This window comes from Poecilia latipinna, unplaced genomic scaffold, assembly GCF_001443285.1.
Source record: "Poecilia latipinna isolate Pla-1442-1.1 unplaced genomic scaffold, P_latipinna-1.0 Scaffold2978, whole genome shotgun sequence".
Classification (NCBI taxonomy): domain Eukaryota; kingdom Metazoa; phylum Chordata; class Actinopteri; order Cyprinodontiformes; family Poeciliidae; genus Poecilia; species Poecilia latipinna.
The window spans coordinates 72,094-92,115 of NW_015115594.1; the positions used below are offsets into that span (position 1 = coordinate 72,094).

The 20,022-nt window shown below is 37.8% G+C and overlaps 1 protein-coding gene across 1 annotated transcript in view; it reads right to left on the bottom strand.

The window, feature by feature from the left end:
- cdh11 (cadherin 11, type 2, OB-cadherin (osteoblast)) overlaps positions 1–20,022 on the bottom strand; it is an 82,777-nt gene that overhangs the window by 35,426 nt on the left and 27,329 nt on the right. Inside the window, exons 2-6 of the mRNA XM_015022313.1 lie at positions 8,721–8,757; positions 8,386–8,685; positions 6,856–6,995; positions 5,138–5,432; positions 3,187–3,306 (exon numbers count right to left, since the gene is read on the bottom strand). Coding sequence (XP_014877799.1) covers positions 3,187–3,306; positions 5,138–5,432; positions 6,856–6,995; positions 8,386–8,536 — 706 coding nt within the window. The 5' untranslated portion in view covers positions 8,537–8,685; positions 8,721–8,757. The remainder of the gene's footprint in view (positions 1–3,186; positions 3,307–5,137; positions 5,433–6,855; positions 6,996–8,385; positions 8,686–8,720; positions 8,758–20,022) is intronic.

The following is a 20,022-nucleotide window of genomic DNA, read 5'->3' on the forward strand; positions in this document are numbered from 1 at the left end:
AACGTTCAACCCTGTAACAAAACCACTGTTTTTGTAACAGGGTGGAAAAAGTTGCCATAAGTCTACATCAGCTAGGGTATGGAGCAACATATGATATGATGAAAACAAGAAATGAATATGTTTCAAAGACCATTCTTTACTTTTTCCCAAACAACAATAAATATCATTTACATGCATAACCGGGTTGAAAGGTTGAGCTTGACAATGGCGATATTTGGGTAAAAAATAACCAAATATAGGTAAGAAACTTTCCTAAAACTCGAATCTCTTTACAGTGTGAGCATGAAGAGACTTAAGTGATGTCACTTCCAGGGTGCAGAGGAAATTGGACTGAACCATTATTTATAAAATGGTTGGTTGGTGAAGACGAGGATGCAGGCAGACCCAGGATGTAAGTGAAAATGATGAATTTAATGGTAATTGCCAAGGTACAGGACAACGGAGAACATCACAAGGAACATCTGACGGTGGAACAGACGGCACAGAGAAACTGGCTACACACGACAAGGATCCGATGAAGAACACAGACAACAGGTGGGATGAGACACACCTGGGAACAATCAAGGGCTAACAGGACAACACAGACTCAGGGAAACAGGACTAAACACAGAAAATCTCAAAACAATAATACAGAAAAACACGGATCATGACACATTATAATTAGTTTGCTGTTTTGGGGTTGAACAAAACTTGAGGGACAGGATTAAAAAGTGCTATTTTATATATAATTAATGTATTTTTCTCATATTTCTTTCATTTAGGTTAAAGTATACCTAAAAATGTTTATAATGGTACAAATAACTTGCAGTTACTGGCTATTTTTATTTGTTTTATATTAATTGAAAAATTAACATTGGTCAGTGGGGACATGCTCATTTGGCTGACTTCTACACTTCAACAACCCATAAAATTTTTTAAAACATGATTTTTAAAATATATTTGCATGTTATATTACCAAGACACATGGATATTTACATTTCTTGATTTTCTCAAAAATTTTTGTTTGCATTCCATGAAAATCTTTGAGATAAACCTGTGGGACACAAAAGGCACCGAATTCGGAGAATCACCCAGCTAGCATAAAAAGGGAACAAACAGGTTCTGTGCTTTGGGATTTACTCAATGATTAGTTCAAGTCATCTACTCTGTGATGTTCAGTACTCCTTATGGCTTAATATGAGCAAATAAAAAGAAAATTACAAGATGAAAAACAAAGAGGAAAACATCACATTTAAAAAAAATTAAAATACACTTTGAAAAGAAAAGTAGTACACTTTTGTTCTCAATTCATAAATTTCTCTGCTGTGTCAGGTAAAATAAAACATAGGAGCCTGAAAGTCTCCATTAAATTAGCATAATTTATAAAAAGAGCAACTACTGCTTCATTCAGTTCACGTCTGATGCCAGAATTCCCAATACATATCCTGGTATGTGTATAATATGCAACAACAGACATTATTGATATGCAGAAAAGTTTAGCCACATACAAAACAACAGTTTAAAAAAAGAAGTGGTAAAATATTTTCTAAATTGAGAAATTTTGCAGATGTAAATATTTCCAGGTTTGGAAAACCCTAACGGCAAATTGTGAGCTTGGAATTTTCTAAATAAAACTGACAGATATTCTCACAATAAATCTGGCTCTGTTATATGTTAGATTGAGCTCAAGAGTATAACAAATAAACTAAAGAAAGTATGTTCACCATATGTTTATTTTATGGGATATAATTTTAATATAATCCTTCAAAAATGTTCTTTTAATTATTCCAGTGCTTAATCATCAAATAGAATTAGATATCCCATAGACTCACAATGTTTGCTACCATATATAATTGTTCTGCGCAAGTATTGTTTATATGCTCATAAAAACTAACAAGGTAATAATTTCTGCAAAAAACTAATTTAAAAAGCAAAAACAAAAACAAAACAAAAAAAACAGTTGCTAAGCGACTTTAATTTAAGATATTTAATTTGAAAGCGAACCCTTTTTCCTCCATCTGTTAGATAAATATGAACTTTCATGCAGCTTTTCCCATCCACTATTTTTAAGCTGCAGTAATCTTTTCTGTTCATTTTAATGATCCCCCGCCACTCTCTGTCCGTCTCGCTCTCTCTCTCCCCGCATGTCCAACTGCAGAGAGGCTCTCCGGTGTCATTTTACTCCAAATGTGTGCGTATGTGTGCGACAGCATGAAAAGCTGATAATCTCCAAACCAATTAGAAATGTGAGCTATGGATTTGAGCCAGTCAAATACCCAACACTGGTTTGATTAGCTAGATTTACTCCGCTCAAATCTCTCCGACTCTCTGTGCCCTAACCACTCTTTTTCCATGAGCTCACTCTCTCTAAACCAATTTCTCTTCTCTAACCTCTAGCTTTCGGTTTATTTTCTGGCTCTCTCTCTGACCTAACAGATCTCTGTGTCTGCCCTAACCTCTTGCCTTACAACCAATTTCTTCTTTTAATGCAAACTCAAATACTAGGCCCATGCTCTGCTGGGAACAGGCTTGAATGTCCTCTGGGACTTCTCTCTCTCTCTTTCTTTTTTGCAGTTCTGCCTTCCTCTCTAAAAACATGTAGGGTTATGCGATCCCTGAAGCGGTCACTCTGCAGCTTTGTACATGAAAAGTGGTAGAAAACGGAAATGTTACATCAGTATGTTGTGAGTGCGTTGCTGCGGATAGCATTAAGGCACGACTTTTTTTCATTGGACATCTTAGTGTGTGTGGAGTTTCTGTGTTCTCCTTCTACCTACAAGGTATTCTGTCTTCATGCATTTTGGGGTGAACTATGACCATGTAAAAGTTTTTCCATTCAACCAAAAAGTACGCTTCTGATACGGGTATCTGTCACAATGTGATAAAACAACGAAACACAAGAATCAATTAAAACAAAAATCTTTTTTTTAAATTTACATTTCCTTTAAAACGTCTTGTTAAAAATATGCCCTTATCAACAATAAATGGAAAGTCTCAATGCAATCACCCTAATCTTTTGTTCAATCCACAGGTTTTTATCAGTCTGCTTAAATTGTTGTGGCCCTCAGCCACCACCAGGAGGGTCCGCCGCTCAGGTAGAGCCCCACTTCCTTACTACAAGTTAGGGACTAATTTTGCAGAGCTCTGAGTGTTAACTCCAGCAGGACCACACTGGAGGATGAGTAACACTTTGGCTTTCAGTCTCACCTGTTTGAGGCTCCACAGAAAAGTACGGCTGTCCTTGCAGAATGCTGTACACCAGCCTGGCGCTGTTGCCATAGGTGGGGTCATCGGCGTCTGTAGCCGTCACCTGCATCACCGACGTACCTGTGAGATGGACACGCGGAGGCTTGTTCACTGATTTCGTTCAAGAGAAGCTCATCAATCAGCTTTAGCTCACCTAGCAGCACCAGCTGGACAAAACCGCTGCTCGCTGCTCTAACACTCGGACACACAGCAGCTCGGCTCCGCCTACGAGGCTGCTCTCCGCCATTATTTCTCTGCATTTCATCATTGTCGGGTGGAAATATTCCATCTCCGATGTCAGTGATTTTTATGTTTTTAATAAAACATTATGAGGGTGGACAGAATCCAACAGTCCCTGAGCTTCGTGAAAAACCTTTCATAACCCCTAGAAAACTTTGTAAAATGCAAAGATGTTGAGCTCAAACAGCCATTACTTTAGTGCCCAGAGAATTGGCTATTTTCAAAATGATGTGCTTCGCTTGCAGCAGATCCCTGCTAATTCACCATGACACAGTGAAGCTCTGCTTTCAGGCCAAGTGAATTAAAATGCCTCAAATGTTAAATAATTTGCATTATCTTTGTATAATTGCTGAAATGTTCTTTTAAAAAATAAAAAATTGGAACACAACTCTTGAAACACGACTCCAGACTAACTCTTTGAACTCACTGCATTGCTGTAACTTTCTATTTTATTTAAATCCACTGCCACTAAATTCAGATGCGCACAAATATTTCACCGCTCCTGTAAAAGTGACACTGTTGTCACATGACATGTTTGTATTATGATTATTATGCTGATATTTCTCATAATGTTAAATATTAACAACTTCATGCGTTGGTTTGGTAAAAATGTGCTGAAAATGTCCAAAAACGATTATTGTTAATGTCCAAAGGTTTCATTTTATTCAACATCATACAGTTGCTACCCAGCAAAAACACATTCTTTTTATTTATGCAGCACTGTGAAAAAATGAGACAAAATCAATTACTTGTATCAGCCTAGAGAGGATAGCAAGATCATTTCTACTGTGAATCAGTGGACAATCAGAACCATGAGAAACATATTGTTTGATTCTTCCAGTGCATTTTACATAATTTAGTCTGAATTACTCTCCAAGAAACTCCAGCAGACACCAGACAGGTGGAAGTGGAAGTTTGACTCCCTGATAAGCAGACCACAGATTGGGGCTAAAGGTTTTTGGTAAATGTGAGTGGAGGCAATAGGTGGAGGCTGAGGACTTTATTTGGGGGTAGCGGTTTTTCATTCTGGATGTTGTACAGAGAAAAACCTCATCAACTGTGTTTCCATCACAAATAAGTGCATATCTCACCCATTTGGGGGTCTCTGTTGGTATTCTGTTGAAAAAACACAATTTTACTATTTGCTACTGCTATGTTGTGAGAGCTCTGGTGGAGCCAGCAGCAAATTGTCCTTAAAAAATCAAAAACAAACCAACATCCTCCTGCCACTTCCCGATGTCGTCTTTGTTGTTTGTGCCAGTAGCAACCTCCGGCTGTTGATCACGTGACTTGTGAGATGGAAAAAAAAACTGTTTTGCAAAATACATCAACTTCAATGCGGCCAAAAAAACACCTCATCCTAGCGCACAAACTTTTGAGTGAAAAACTGGAGCTTCTTCAAATTTGGGTTGTTTCCATGAAGGAAATGTATTTTTGTCAATTCAATTTGTGTAACTGTATGGTGAAGAGACATGAAATGTGCAACCAAGAAAAAGCCTGATTACCATTATCAGATATTGTTGCTATGTGGGATATTGGCCTCACTCTGGATCCCTGAGAAACATTACCAACAAACAAAGCAACAGAACAGGAAGACATTCCAGGCTTGCTGTTTTTTTTAACCATCAAACCTTGCATTTCTCACTTCTCTGATGCCTTCTAAATCACTCACCAACATTGGACATCTCAGGCACCCTGGCGTAGTACGGTCCATGCAGGAACTCTGGCGGATTATCGTTGATATCCTGAACTTTCACTATGAACTCCGATGGAGGTTCCAGTGGCTCATTGGTGTCCCGGGCCACTGCCTGTGCTGTCAGGGTGTACTGGGCCTGCTCCTCGCGGTCCAGCGTTTTCGTGGCATGGATGTTGCCCGTCTTGTCGTCAATGACAAATATCGTTCCTGCGCCTTCACCGGACAGGATGTATTTGATGGTACCGTCGCCTTTGTCCACATCTGAGTGAAGCTGAAGACACAAGAAGCAAACAAGACAGTCAAGGACAGGAGGGTTAAATGCACGAGCATAAAGAACGTCTGAAATTCAGGTTTTGTGGTGAGAATAGAGACAGAAAAGGGGAATAGTGAGTGACAGGAAAAACTATAAGAAAAACAGGCAGGCTGCCTGACAGCTAGATGGGAATTGAGGCTCTAATTTCCAAACTCTTCAAACCAAAGGCCTGACAGAGTGAGACAGAAAGGCTGAGAATGTTCTGTACCAGACAAGCAAATGTCAATACAGGAAGAGATAAGGGAATACTCCTACAAAAGACGAGGATTATTCAACATTCAATTTTTCGGTCTTTACAGCCTCTTTACTATGAAATAAGCTGCATTGCGGATGTCACTTTCAGTTCTCTATGAATGCCACTGTTCTCTCCAAGTCATGGTGTTGTTGAGGAAAACCCCCAATCGCTCCACATGAATGTCAGCTTGACCCCACGCTTTTACTTGTGTCTTACTCTCAATGCTTGATGAATGGGAGGACTTCATTTAAATCTCACTGGGAGCTAGCTGTCGCCTTCTGAAGACTGCACTGTGACTGCCACTGGACTCACTGTACGCATTAAGGTAAACACCTACTGTACTTCATGGGACGGATGACGTTATAATGAAAGGCAATACAGGAGATGAACCTGTTAGATGTTGCAAAAGACTTGATGTCAGGGTCGAGGTTCACTTTCCTGCAGCAAAGTAACCAATGGAATAGTTTACAGCAAAGCACGTGTACAAAGTCCAGACCTAAATTCAAATGAGAAATTGTGACAAAACTTCTTCTTTTAGAATGTTTTTGGTGCTAGTGGCCTTTATTTGAAAGTACTGGGTGTAGAGAAGAAGGGAAAGACATGTGGCAAAGGAACGGACACTGTCACAGCTCTGTGGCAAAACGTTAAAAAAAATCAGTGTACAGATGCTCCCTACCTAATCAGACTGACTTTGAGCTAACAGAAGTCGCCTCTAGACGTAACTTGTTGAGGTACAGCCAAATGATTTGGAATTGTTATTGCCGCTAAAGGTTGTTTTACAAAGTTTCATTGCAGTGGGACTTAACACAAATGATTACCACTGTACACTGAACTTGAGTTATTCTGTCATAAAGAAATATCTGTCATCCCTGGATGTGCAAAGCTTGAAGAGCAATAGCAAAAACACTTTGTAATTCATCTTTTGCAGTTCAAAGTATTGACATGTCTGAGATTCACAAACATTTTTAAAATAAAAAAGTTTATTTAACTTTTCTTCCACTTTCCAGTAACAGTTTGTTATTGTAACACTGCAAAATATGATATTATAATGACAAGTTTTTGCAACTGAGAGCTTGGTGATTTATGTCTATTAAGATATATTGGGAGACATTGAAGTATTACGGGGGTTGTTTGTGGAAAACTTACCCTCCCCACCAACACCGGGTCAGGTCCGGTGTATTCCTCAATGACAAAGAACTGATTCCAAACCCATCCTCGTTTGGACCGGTGCAGTACCTGGCCTTCCTTCCCTGTCCTCTGTCTATGTCTGTGCAGCGATAAGTGACCTAAGACATCAAAGCGTCCAGTTAGATGAATACATATTACACAAAGAAAGGTTAGAGTTGAAAACTGACAAATGAAAATACAAATTAAAGTTACTTTATGAGGAATGTATGAACAGACACTGCAAAAACTGAAAGAAAAACAATTCTGAACTTCATAAACACTTTTTTTTTTTTTTTTCAGAGATGAAACTTAAAAGTGGGCGAGAAGCCGTAACCTCCAGAGCACAGAGGTCTGCTTTTGAATTCTGGGTCACTTGAGCAAATCCCAAACCGGAGCGGTGTGGGTGGACTGTATGAAGAACACACACTTCAATGAATTGTGTTTCAGAAGGCTCTAAGGGAGGCATTTAACCTCTGTTTGTTGCAGTGCAGCTGCTTTGTGGTTAAGCAGAGCAGGGTTGGGTTTAAACTGAACTAAATCCATGCTGCAGCGTCTGACTGCAGGGATGGGCAGCACAAACTGCAACAAGCTGGATGCTCTGAGTGAAAGGTTGAACATTTGAATCTCACAAACTACACACAAACGGAACAGAAACATTTGAATTTATGTTTTTTATAATGCTAAAGAACATCGATATAACAGGATGTGAACAGCTGGATGTTTAGGTCCCTTTATTTACTTTAACTCTGCACTAGATTCATAATACAAATTGCACTAAATACAAACAAGAGCAATTCCACCCATTCAGTCCAGTAGACTGAATCTAAAAAACAAGTTTTTATGTGAACTTGAAGTGCACCATTAAAACCAGGTTTCTGCAGATTAGATTTTTTTAAGGAAAAAAAAATCCTTTAAAAATGATCTTTTTGATCTGGTTGATCTTTGAGAACACAGGCAATTTGCTCTGGATGTGACTTAAACAGATGTAAATCTATATGGGCCGACTTTCTATGCCTGGTGGTAGGACAATCATTCAGCCATCTAACGCGTTTGTGAGTTAAAAATGTTACCTAGTTACCATATTACATTAGGTGATATGCGTTATTGGAAGACATTATAAACAAGAACTAAACACCAACTATAAAGTCTATAAAGATTAAAAAAGGGTTAGGGTATTTCCTAAAATCAATGGTATTCAGTAGATATTGTTGATTAATGATAATGTAATGATATTAAACCAACGTTATTATTAATTTAATTGTAACTCTTGTCTGCTTATACAATTTTCTGTGAATTCACAAATTTATTGCAAAAATAAAGTCTTAATCCTGAGAAATTAATCAAATTGTCAGGACATAATATCATGCAGTACACAGAGCTGCCAAGAGTTGAGACTGGTGGATTTAGAAACAGTGATATAAGTCACTTCACTATGACAAAAATGTTTCAGCAATCCATTTAAAAATTGGTGTAAATAGTATGTATTTGTAGCTTGTTTTTCAGTCCTACCTGGATGCCTGTGTCTGTGGCTCCTGTGGTCCAGCGTAGCATGTCCTTTCCTGGTTCCTAACGCAACACTGCAGAGCACTGAAACTCCCAGCAGCACCAGGAGGACCCTCAGCAGCCCGAAGCCCTGCCGCTTTGCTATCAGCACCGCCATCTTGCCTAACCAATGGGACTATGCGCTCGGCTCTCTCCGACTCTCTGCTTCCTCTCAGTGGAGCTCCGCTCCCACCGAGGCCGAACCCTGATTTGTTTTCTGAGCGAAACGTCGATCAAGAGTCTCCTTGTTCATTTGCTGGGTTGGAGCTCAAAGCTGCAGATTCTGATCACTGATGAGCAACCTCTTCTTCCAACTTGTCACTTCTGTCTTCAGAGGGCCTAAAGGAGAACAGAATGGAAAAAAACTTTGTAAGTAACACCAGGTTAATTAATATTTAACACAAAAAGCATACCTTTAGCTATATAAGCCTAGACATTATAAACAGACTGGCAATAGAGGGAAAACGGCTTTCTAAACGATTGTCGGCTTAATTAGGACAATGTGCTAATTATACAGGCAGTGTTGTCCATAAACCCATTAGCTTTAATTCAATTAGATAGAGACAGATTTGTTGTAGAGCAGACAGTTCATGTGACAGCCGGTCACCGTGTTGCTGGTTTAATTACTGCCGTTTCAAAAGCGTCTAAAGAAGCACGACAGTGAAGAGACAGTCACTTAAGTGTTACAGTGTACACTCCACAGAGCCTGTTTCCACCGATAGGAGCTTTATCGCTTCAGCTGCACACTTTGCTTGAGGTGATGATCTGGCCTCTACGGCTCCACAGTCAATGAATCAGCAAAACTGAGACTAAATTTGATCTCTACAAAACCCAACATGTCCATTAACAATCCTGAGCTGTGAAACTAAGAACCGCTTGCTCATGGAAGTAACCCTAGATGGATATCAGTCAGCGGTGCACCTTTTTCAGCTTGGCAGTTGACAGAAATCTGTGTTTTTAATGTCTTCATGGTAGGCTAAATGTTAACATGTTTATTGTCATTATTTGTTCAATTGTACATGGTCAGAATAAAAAGTTACATGAATGAAAGTGGAGAACATCTTATGAAGTCAGTCAGTTGCTATTAGCCTGTGCTATCTGGCTGATTTGCAAAGGCCTCCATTATAAAATACTTACATGGTACAAATTTGGGTAGTTAAATGAAAAAAACTAAAAGCAGTACCAAACCAGGTGTAAATGAATTGTGAAAACATTGAGAGAACACAGGCTAGCTAACGGTTAGCCGCTAAATTTAGCATCTGTCTTGGAGCTTCCTATTCCCAGGTTTTTATCAAGTCACTACTTCATGTTCATTGTCGTCATTGGGTCACTTTTACATAAGCAGTATAAAAAAATAAATGTGTAAAAGTAATTTCATGCCACAAAATCTCGCGATTAAACACCTTAAAAGTGGAGCACGTCTTATGAAGAGAGTCATTCAGCAGTTACCTGGCAGTTTGCACCAGGTGTAGAAGCTTCCACTGCTTTAAATTACTTGTGTGGCACAGGTTTGGGTAGATGAATGAAAAAAAGAAAGAGTAATGCTAAAGTTAGCCTCCGCTTTGAAAGCTAACCTCCACTTTGGAGGCTAGCTTTGCTTCCTTTTCCGTTTTTTTATTTGAGTCTTGAATTAATGTTTGTCATTATTTGTTCACTTACATGAGCAGAATAAAAAAATAAAAGTATAGAAGTAATCTCACAACGTGAAATCTCACAATAAATCACTTTGATGTTTCTTGTCAAAGTGAAGGACGTCTTATGAGGTGAGTCAGCTGCTGTTACCTGGTGTAATCTGGCTGATTTGTAGAAGCTTCTGCTGCTTTATGAATGAATTGTGAGAACATTGACAGAACAGTTAAGCGCTACAGCTCGCTTCTGTTTTGGAGCCTCCTATTCCCACCTTTTCTTTTTACTTCATTTGACCATCTCTTTCTTTAAGATTTAACACACTTGACTGGTCAACTCCACATTAGACAATTCAACAAGAAGCAGTTATATTGTTTTGCATACTAGTTTGAGGTTTATGAAACACTTATTGGTGAAAACACAAAATGTGCATTGTCAACGTTTGTTTTAGGTTTTTTTAATCGTCCTTCATTCGTGGTTGGGATGCACAGAGACACTTTGATATGGTTAATAATTGTTATTATTGTTATATGATGATATTTTACGCTGGAACAGTGCCTGCTGCTCACTGAGAAAAGTAAGAACAACTTGTGGTCACAGGAGTCTCCAGTAACACCTACAAAAGTTTCTAGAATTATTATTAGTTGCTTTAGAGTGAAAAAAAAATGCTACAGAGGTAAAAAAAAAAAAAAAACTCAATATCTATAGATCCATAATTACAAATGGAAAAAATAACATATAGGGTCAATTATGTTGTATTACTTGTTGCAATCAGTTTTCTGGTTACACACCACAGATGGTTGCCTAATTGGCAGACAGAGTGGATCAGTGGTAATCAAACAAGCAAAATAGTGCATACTTAGAGATTTACTATTTACTGAAATATTTCCTCTGATTACAGATTCTCTAGACAAATATTAGGCTTGTTGGTTGTTCTTGTTTTCCATCCCTCTGTTGTCTCTCTCTATTCTGAGATCATCTCCTTCCCACTGACTCTCTGCCCAACTCATTCTGAGGGATCTCAAGGTCAGAAGGTAAATATAGTTCTACCACAGATCCGATCAATGCCCACAACGCCTCAATCCATCTATCAAACTTCCTCTCCATCCCGACAACACCACAATGCCAAGACACTTGAACTTCTCTGCTTTGGCAAAGACTAAGAGGAAGCAGTCCACTTTGTTCAGTTGAGGACCCTGGCCTCCCATTTAGGTCCTTGTCTTGTTCCAGTGAATACAGTGTACTGTCTCATACATCCCTATTTAATTGAGATAATTTTCACCGTCCTTGGTATATTTGGCAATACAACATCACTTCAGTAATGGCGAAATTATTATAGTGGCAATGTTCGATCAAAGAAAACATCAACAGCACCATAAACCTGCAATCACTTATTACACTTATGTGACTGCATGTTTCTAACTTCAACTATGTTAATGTTAAACAGGTCCGCTACACTTTGAACTTCAGACGTGTTTGCAAGCTTAGGGTCAAGTCAACAGCTGGGCCAGTCGCACTGAATTATCACCAACCACAGCAATAAATTGTGCAAGTTAGTATTGATCTCAGCTACACTGTGTCAAAGTTTCAAACCCAGTCAGGATTAACTGAATACCAGCAAAGAGCTAAAGTAACGTTATTTACCATGGAAGTCTGACCTCAAATCTCAGAAAATTGCCACATGTTTGATCTGTTTTCTAGTTGCAAATGGAAAACAACTGGGAGTTATTAATGATGGTCCTTTTGAGCAGGCTATCTACCTTAACAGATGTTTTTTCCTCAGCATTTCATATATTTAAGCACAAACTGGGGATGTTGACATGCTGATGTTGGATAGTACTGTCTGTGTTACTGATTTAATGAGAAACAAACTGTCAGAACTGTAAGTACACTGAATATTTTTGAAATTTTTACGATATATTTTGCGTGGATGCCATATTAAATTTGACCATCTGACATCAGTTGATTTTTCTAAAAATAGCAAATTCAGAAATTTCACCCTCCAAATCAAGCAGGAAGCAGCATTATTACTCCAAAACAAAAAGCAGTAGCTGTCTTAAGGTCTTAAATTGAGATGCTCTTCTTTCTTCTCAACTCTTTGACTCACAGAATGTGAATGTGTTTGGTGTGTGTGTGTGTGTTTGGAATTTTAAGCTGATGAGAATGTTACTTTACGGATCGTTGGTTAGCATTAACCACATTGCCAGCCGGCTATGAAGTGTTGACAGTTACTCCAGTACTGACTCATCATCTGTCTCTTTATGCTCAGACGCTCTGTGCTTCTGTTTGTGGATGTAAATGTGTGTATGTGCTGCCTGTCACTCACTCATCCGGGCCTTGAAGCTAGTTCTATGAGACCGCTAATCTGACACTATCCTGGAATTGAGCGAAATAATAATTGCAAAGATGTTGGACAAACATCCCATACTGAACATTCAATGATTTAAATTCATTTAAACAAACACAAATTCAGAAGACCACTTTTAAGAAACCAGATTGAAAAGGCAAAAGATAATAAAACAGTAGATTCGGCCAAGACCTCGTCAGTAAATTTTGTGCTGCGTCAACTCTAAGACTTAATGCTGTCATTTTTAAGTCTCATTAATGTATTTAGCATAAATAGTGTTCCTCTGTAGCTTGATTTGTATTTGGAATACCTTTTTCCTTAGTTGTTAAGTTAAAATACTGACAGTAGTGAGGATAATGACAAATCAAACATGGCGTCATGTAAAAACAAATCATTAAACTTAGAGAAGCTAAGTAGTTCGTTTCTCTCAAGTGTGTGACTAATAAAAAATAATGGGACTCTGTTAATTTTCTAAAGTGAGTCAATTGCAGGATCTGCAGTTAATTAATCAAAATTGATAACCACAGATCAGCAAAATAAGATACATTTTCAATTCAAAAACATACTTTGCTGCTAATTTGTCGAATAGATAAAAATATGAGCTCAACCACAAAGATATTTGTTGTTTTTAATCTGTTATTTAGGTTCTTCAACCATCAGATTGGTACAAAGTGCTATTCTAACCATTCAACTATCAAGTGCTGAAGGAACCCCTGATCATTCATGGAACGTCTGTAGAGGTGTGGACCGCGGACGTTGACAGAGCATTGGGTGCATTTTAGCACAACTTGAACACAACAATAGTGTTCTCCGGCGTCTTATCAGGTCATTTTTTGAAGCAAAATAAACCCCCAGTGGTCCAAGAGAAGCTTTGTTACCTACTGCTGCTGTTTGCGGATGTTGTTTGTGCGTCTGATTTACGGGCATACGGGCATTTGTATGTAAAAACAAACAAAAAAAAAATGTTGAATTGTGTCAAGTCTATATTATTTCTTCACTGCAACAGCGGTTCTTGGCAATATACCTTAAGTCACTGTAAAACCTGTTTGTTGAAAACAACCACTTCGCAGAATAAAACCACATGAATATCCAAGAAAGAAAGACACCAGGTTGCTAAGCATCCAATCTGGACATACCAGTGTTTGTTATTATTCTCCTATATCTTGAAACTGCAGGTCTTTTGTCAAACAGCCGTTGTTTCTAGAAAATGGCTCTGGGTTTCCTGGCATGCTCAATGCTCGACTGAGCGGCAAAGAGTCAAGCAGAGAAGAAAAGGCCTACACAGAAACCTCCAGTGAAGATGACTCCCCAGGGCAGGCATGCCTCTTGGCCAGACGATTTCCTCCGTCTGCACACATGACTCAAGAGTCACATTAGAGTAGTGAACAGTATGTTCGAGCATGTGTGTATGTGTGGGTGTGTGTGAGCATACATGGAATTCCCTTCAGTTTGAAGCAACGCTGTGAATCCATGAGTCAAGTGTTTGAGTAGAGCACAGTGATTCATTGGCTAACATTAAAGCTGGGTGTGTGTGTGTGTGTGTTTGAGTGTTTTAAACAGTGGTCGAAGCACTGGGGTTTAAAATACTATCTATCTGTGTGATGTTCCCCACTGACTCATATATCATCTAGGCACATATAAGCCCACATGTGTGTCTGATTCAGAACAACCACTTCTGCACACCAAAATATAATTTGTGCATCCTTCAAAATGAAATGTGAAGTCGATGTTCTTCATGTGGCCGAGTGTTTCTGGTGTTTGGTTATTACTAAAGATGGTGTTGAGAAAACAGAACGTATGAAATTATGGAGGTTATTGTTCTATAACTTTATGCTTTCTAACTGTGTAACATTAAAATTATATTTTGATACACACGTTTGTGAAACCTCTTTAACAAAGTCATCACTTTCCTCAAAATATGCTAAAGAGAATCCTAAACTCATGTTTTGATAGTAGAAATCCAAGATGGCACTATGAATCGTCTAACAAGCGACTCTAAAAGGAGTATAAAGTCCTTCTTTTGAAAATGTAAGGGAAGATAAATTTACATAATTGGTATCCATTAAAGATGGATACCAATTATGAATAACCCTTTATGTCCTAAATTTAAAATTTCCGCCTGATATTTTTGCCTACTTTAATTGTACGCAGTTCTTTAAATGTCCTTTAAGTAAATATATGTGCGCATTTATCTATAACAACTGGAACTTTTAATATATAGCAAGTTATTTTCATAATTTACAGTCTATTAAATGAGTGCCCCTCAGATTAATTTCACTCCCTGCTACAGCGGGGGTGAAATTACCGTAATAACTCTATTAGCTGGAAAGCACAACGTCTCTCCTTTCAGAAACCATTGGAATTTTTTAGATGGCGCAAACTGTGGTGGAATTACGGTACTACAAATTTGGCTCAGTTTGGACTTAGAGCAGTGGTGCCCAAAGTTGGTCCTGGAGGGTTGGCATCCTGCATGTTATAATTTCATTGTATTTGACTTTTTTGTATTTTTTCCTATTTAAAATGAACAGGGCTAAAACCTAAACAAAGTTCTCATAAAGTGTTTGCTTCTTTAAGACTCTCCATAGTCAGTGTGTAAGTATTGCCTGTAATGTCTTCAAATAACATAACTCCCTCGTCATATTTTTAAATTTCCTGTTAACATTTTTTAACACACAAACATGCTGCATATTGATGGTGTCGTCTTCTCCAGAGTGAAGGGTGATGCTTTTAGTTTTGAAATCATGATTTTCAAAGTTTTTTGTGACTGGAAATGTTTATAAACAGGAACATTTCACCTCAATATCAGCCCATCCATGTAGCCAAGTGTCTTTTCATTAACATTTAGTTTTATCTTTGGAATTAAAAGAAGCATTTCTTATTTTTTTCTAAATAATTTCCAAACAGCTAATACATGTATAAAATCTCAAAATTGTTTTTGGATTCCTAGTAGTCAGCCTTAATTCAACTAAACCTGCATCAGTGATATCGATTGAAACTTTTCAAATCAAAAATATTCTGCATAAGCCTTATGTGTGTCTACCTGTTTGATCCATTTAGCATTATGGATCGTCTCTTTCTGCTTTTCCCACTGAGTGGCCTTTCATTACACTCTAGAAACCTGCAACAGCAGCCATTACAACAACCTTGGAAAATGCTTCTGAAGTGTAGAAAGAACAAAAATACTTGACTCTAGGTGTTTTTTTTCTTTTTGGTTCAAACTTTTTTTTGCCTTTTTTATTTATTTTTTTATTTTTTTACTGAAGGCACCAGTAGAACAAATATGATTTATTTATGGATGTCTGGTATATGCCTGAATACTTTACCAAGCTTCATTTTATTTATTCATTTTTCCAAACAAAAAATGGGAACAAATCCAAATATTGACAGATAATGTAGATATTCCTTTTTTTTTTTATAAAACTTTTATTTATTTATTTATTTCGTTTTATCCAATTTCGTTTGTCACTTATCTTTCTGTACAATTTGGCAATAATGCAGAATAAAATCACAGTTGGATAGAAAATGTGTCTCAGAAAAGCTTGGTCTAAGTTGTCTCTTCTTGTAGGAAGAAATGTTGCTACAGAAAAGAAAAAAAACAGATTTTGTTGGAAATGCTCACTGTTTTTATGGAATTTATATAAAACTGTAAAAAGACAAAGCTTCACATGTAGGCAGAACTAAACAGTATAAACTGCTGGGTTAAAAATAACCCAATTTGTAACCCAACGGTTGTTTTAACTCAACTGGGCTGGGTTGATGGTTGACCCAGCACATTGGGTCATGGCAACTAACCAAAGGTTGGGTTTAATGGACTTGTTTAAATTTGTTAAATTGACCCAAAATTGGGTTGAAACTCATAACCCAACACAAGGGTTATTATACCACTATAGTTGGGTTAAAAAAAAAAAAAAAAGATTTATTTACTCTAAATTTCACTATAAAAACAGGATTAAAAACTATCTGAATTTAAAGCTTCTTTCATTTCCACATGATACATATATAGAGCCAGCAGATTTCATTTACAAAAGTTACAAAACATAAGTTGTTTCAAAAGTATATAGTTAAATCACTTCTACTCATTTGGCTACAACTCCAGAAGTATCTGTTACTCCACATTAGAAAACATTTAATGAAAAAAAGTGTTTTAAAGCAAACTACAAGTAAACCTTTCAGCCATTAAACAAGGAGCATTTTTAACGACACTTTAGCATTTTGCCTGTCTCCCTGCATGAGGACATACAGGTTGTCACATTTTGTAGATGCACCACCAGGTTTGTCCCAACCTGATGGAGAGAGAAGACAGAAAAAACAGGCCATTAGTGATGAACTTATATAAACAGCAAACAATTTGAGCATGATTCAGAGATGAATGTTGACTTACAGGCTGGATATCAATGAAAACATCTGAACTTCCAGGTTGATGGATCTGAAACTCTTCTCCCAAATGTGTAAGTGGGGAGGTGCACTGGCAGGAGCGTCAGGGCTACATCATCTTGTCTGTCTGGCAAACATAAGCTTGTGTTAAAATGTTACATGTTAAAAACAGTTTAGAAAACATCTCTTGAGCTTCAATACCTTAAGGGAGAAAATTCATGTTGTTGAGAAGACGGCCGCTCCTTTCTCTTCTTGGCCATACAAAAGATCTTTGTTGAGAACAAGAGAGAGAAGACACAAAAACAGGCCATTAGTGAATTTAAAGGTAAAGGGATACATTCTCAAAAACTAATTTCTGACTGATTCTAGTTTAACACAAAACCTCACTATTGAATGTGATGCACTTAAACAATTTGAGCATGATTCAGAGATGAAGGTTGACTTACAGGCTGGATATCAATGAAAACATCTGAATTTCCAGGTTGATGGATCTGAAACTTCTCCCAAATTAGTAAGGTGGAGCAGGAAGGGGTACTGGCAGCAGCTGCAGGACTACATCATCTTCTGTATCAAACATAAGTTAGTGTTAAAATGTTACAGTAACTAAAAAGCATGACAACATTTTAGAGAGCATTTCTTCTGAGCTTCAATACCTTGAGGGAGCAGACTCATGTTCTTGGTCATGCAGAATGTCTTCCTTGAGAACGAGGAGTTTCGCTTAATTCTCCTGAAGATCCTGGATGTAAAATTACAAAATCTATCAGAAAAGACAAAATCACAAATCAAACTTTAAGAATGACTTAATTCAATCTTATAGCTGTCTCCACTGCAAATAACTTGTAATTAGCCAGCAATTTCAAATGTTCAGAGTAATTTTATGTTCCTAAAAATAAATATAGCTCTTAATAAAATAAAATGACACATATAATTTAATTTAGAAGTAAAACTTAACACAAACTTAGTGCTGAATAACTTTCAGCACCAACTTTAAATAAATGTATTTGTAATTAATACCGTAGTAACAATAATAATAAAATGAGCAAACATTAACATTAGATATTGTCTTAGTTTTGCTTTTAATTCGTTGCCTAAAACCAGCGGGAGTTTGAAAGCAATGTGCCGGGAGACGGTCGTTCTCTCTCGGCTTAACGAGCCTTACCGAGCCGAACCCGTTGACCCCCGATGACCCGGTCAACTGACAGAGCGAGCGAGACGAGCCGGCGGCTGCAGGGGAGCGATAAGTCCGAACACGTCCGAGCATGTTTGTAATTAAGCTATATGTTAATAAGCCGAGCGCATAATTCAAGTTTACACAACTAATAACTTTGCAAAAGTTATTTTATTGTCAAAAAGCATAATATACCCACATTATTAATAGCTCTGCTCGCTCTCCTCCGCCATTACTGCTGGTGTTCAAACACGTAGCCTCAGCCCGCTGAGGATGCGCGCGCATATTGCACCCTGCGAAAATCAGGGGACAAACCGTCAACTATCATTTATTTTAAAACCAAATCGATTTTTAAAAAATTGACTATGTTAAGTTACGAACAAATATGATTGAGGTTATATTAAACAACTGAATTTAACTTACTTGACAAATTGTGCCCTTCCCCTTCATCTATTTTTTTCCCCAACAGCCGTGTTGTAGCAACACCGAAGCTCTTTGTCAGAGCAACCTACCTAATAAACATTTTAAATAACCATAAAAATAAATATCAAACATGTTCGAAATAAATTATATTTATTTATAAAATCCTATTCACTGTTGAAACTTTATCTTCTTTTTACTCACCATGTCTTAATTCAAAGTAGAGAAGTCCGATATGTAACGTTCACAGTCTTGTTGAAAATGGAGGCTTGTGAAGAGGGGCGTGGCTTCTTCCAAGTTTCGTCTTTAACCCAACCGTTTGGGTAAATCTACCCAACCCCTGACCCAACAGAAGTGTACAAGATGTAGACTTCCGGTAAATTTCTGACCCAACTCTTGAGTTATGAATTTTGACTCAATATTTGGTCAAACTAACCCACCCTATGACCCAACAGCTTCAACCCAGAAATTGGGTTATGAAAATAACCCAGTTCCAGTTATTAAACAAAGGTGCCTGTTGTGGCCATTTATGTAAATTTTGTAGATTGTAATTTTTAACAATTTATTTTTCTTCTTTAGACAGAATATATTTAAGTTAGTTTAGAACCAAAATCTGTAATTAATTTGGATATTTTAATTGTTTAGATTAGGTTGGTAATTGTTAGACCCTCCCATTAATTTGACACTGGGTGCTTGGTGGGGGTCTATTGTTTGGCAAATGTTTGGTGTGTTGACGGGAGGTTTTTGTAAATGATTTTTTGATCACCTTTTTGTACTTGAAACATCAAATTAAGTTTACTTTCGCTTTCAGCTAAGTTGTAAGACATTTTAGAACTTATTTTGTTGCCTTTTTTTTTTTTACAAGAAATAAAGAATATATTTTCTCAAAACAAATCAAGTCGGAAGTGCATGCAAATCAAACCACCTCAGGGTTTCCCCCAGTGTATTATAGGCCTGGTGGCCCACCATCCTTTACTAGCGCCACCGCAAGGCTAGGCCTTTCTTGTTTATGTTTTTAGGAAAATAATAATAATAATAATAACCTTTTTTTTTTTAAGCCGGATTGCAAGCGTCTCTGTTGCTCTGAGCGCTTCACTTGCGGAGCAGACTTATTCCTAAAAGATATGTTTATAGAAGATAGGTTTCTAGTTTATGCATTTAAAGCCGGACCAATCACACCGCTGGCTCCTCTGCTCGTTGCCTCGCGCGCTGCAGTAGCTGGATTAAGTTTACCTCAGCGCGGATCCCGCGCGCCTCCTTTCACTCAAACTGGACACAGGCTGACCTGTATGGATATTTACATCAACCCCCTGTGAGGAATTATGATTCTTTCCAGAGGTTTTGATCAAGGTAGGACTTTAAAGACCACTCTGGTTAGCTCTGGTTGCGCAGCTCTACTTGAGCTGCAGGAATAACTTGTAGTCGCTTTAAGAGGTGAGTTGAGCGAGCGGTGACAGTGATTGATATTGTGAACAAAAAATTTTGTGCGGGTTTTCCATCTCAACATGCTGCCCAGGGCCGGCTCTGCCTGCGCTGATAAAGTTTATCTATGCGTTCCCGGTTGGCCGGTGTATTAGTTAATGAACTAGCGCTAACCTGATCATGCAGGTTCAGTCTGGTGAGGAGCTTTCACGCTTTCCTGTCTGTAACGCATCACGCTGATTTTATA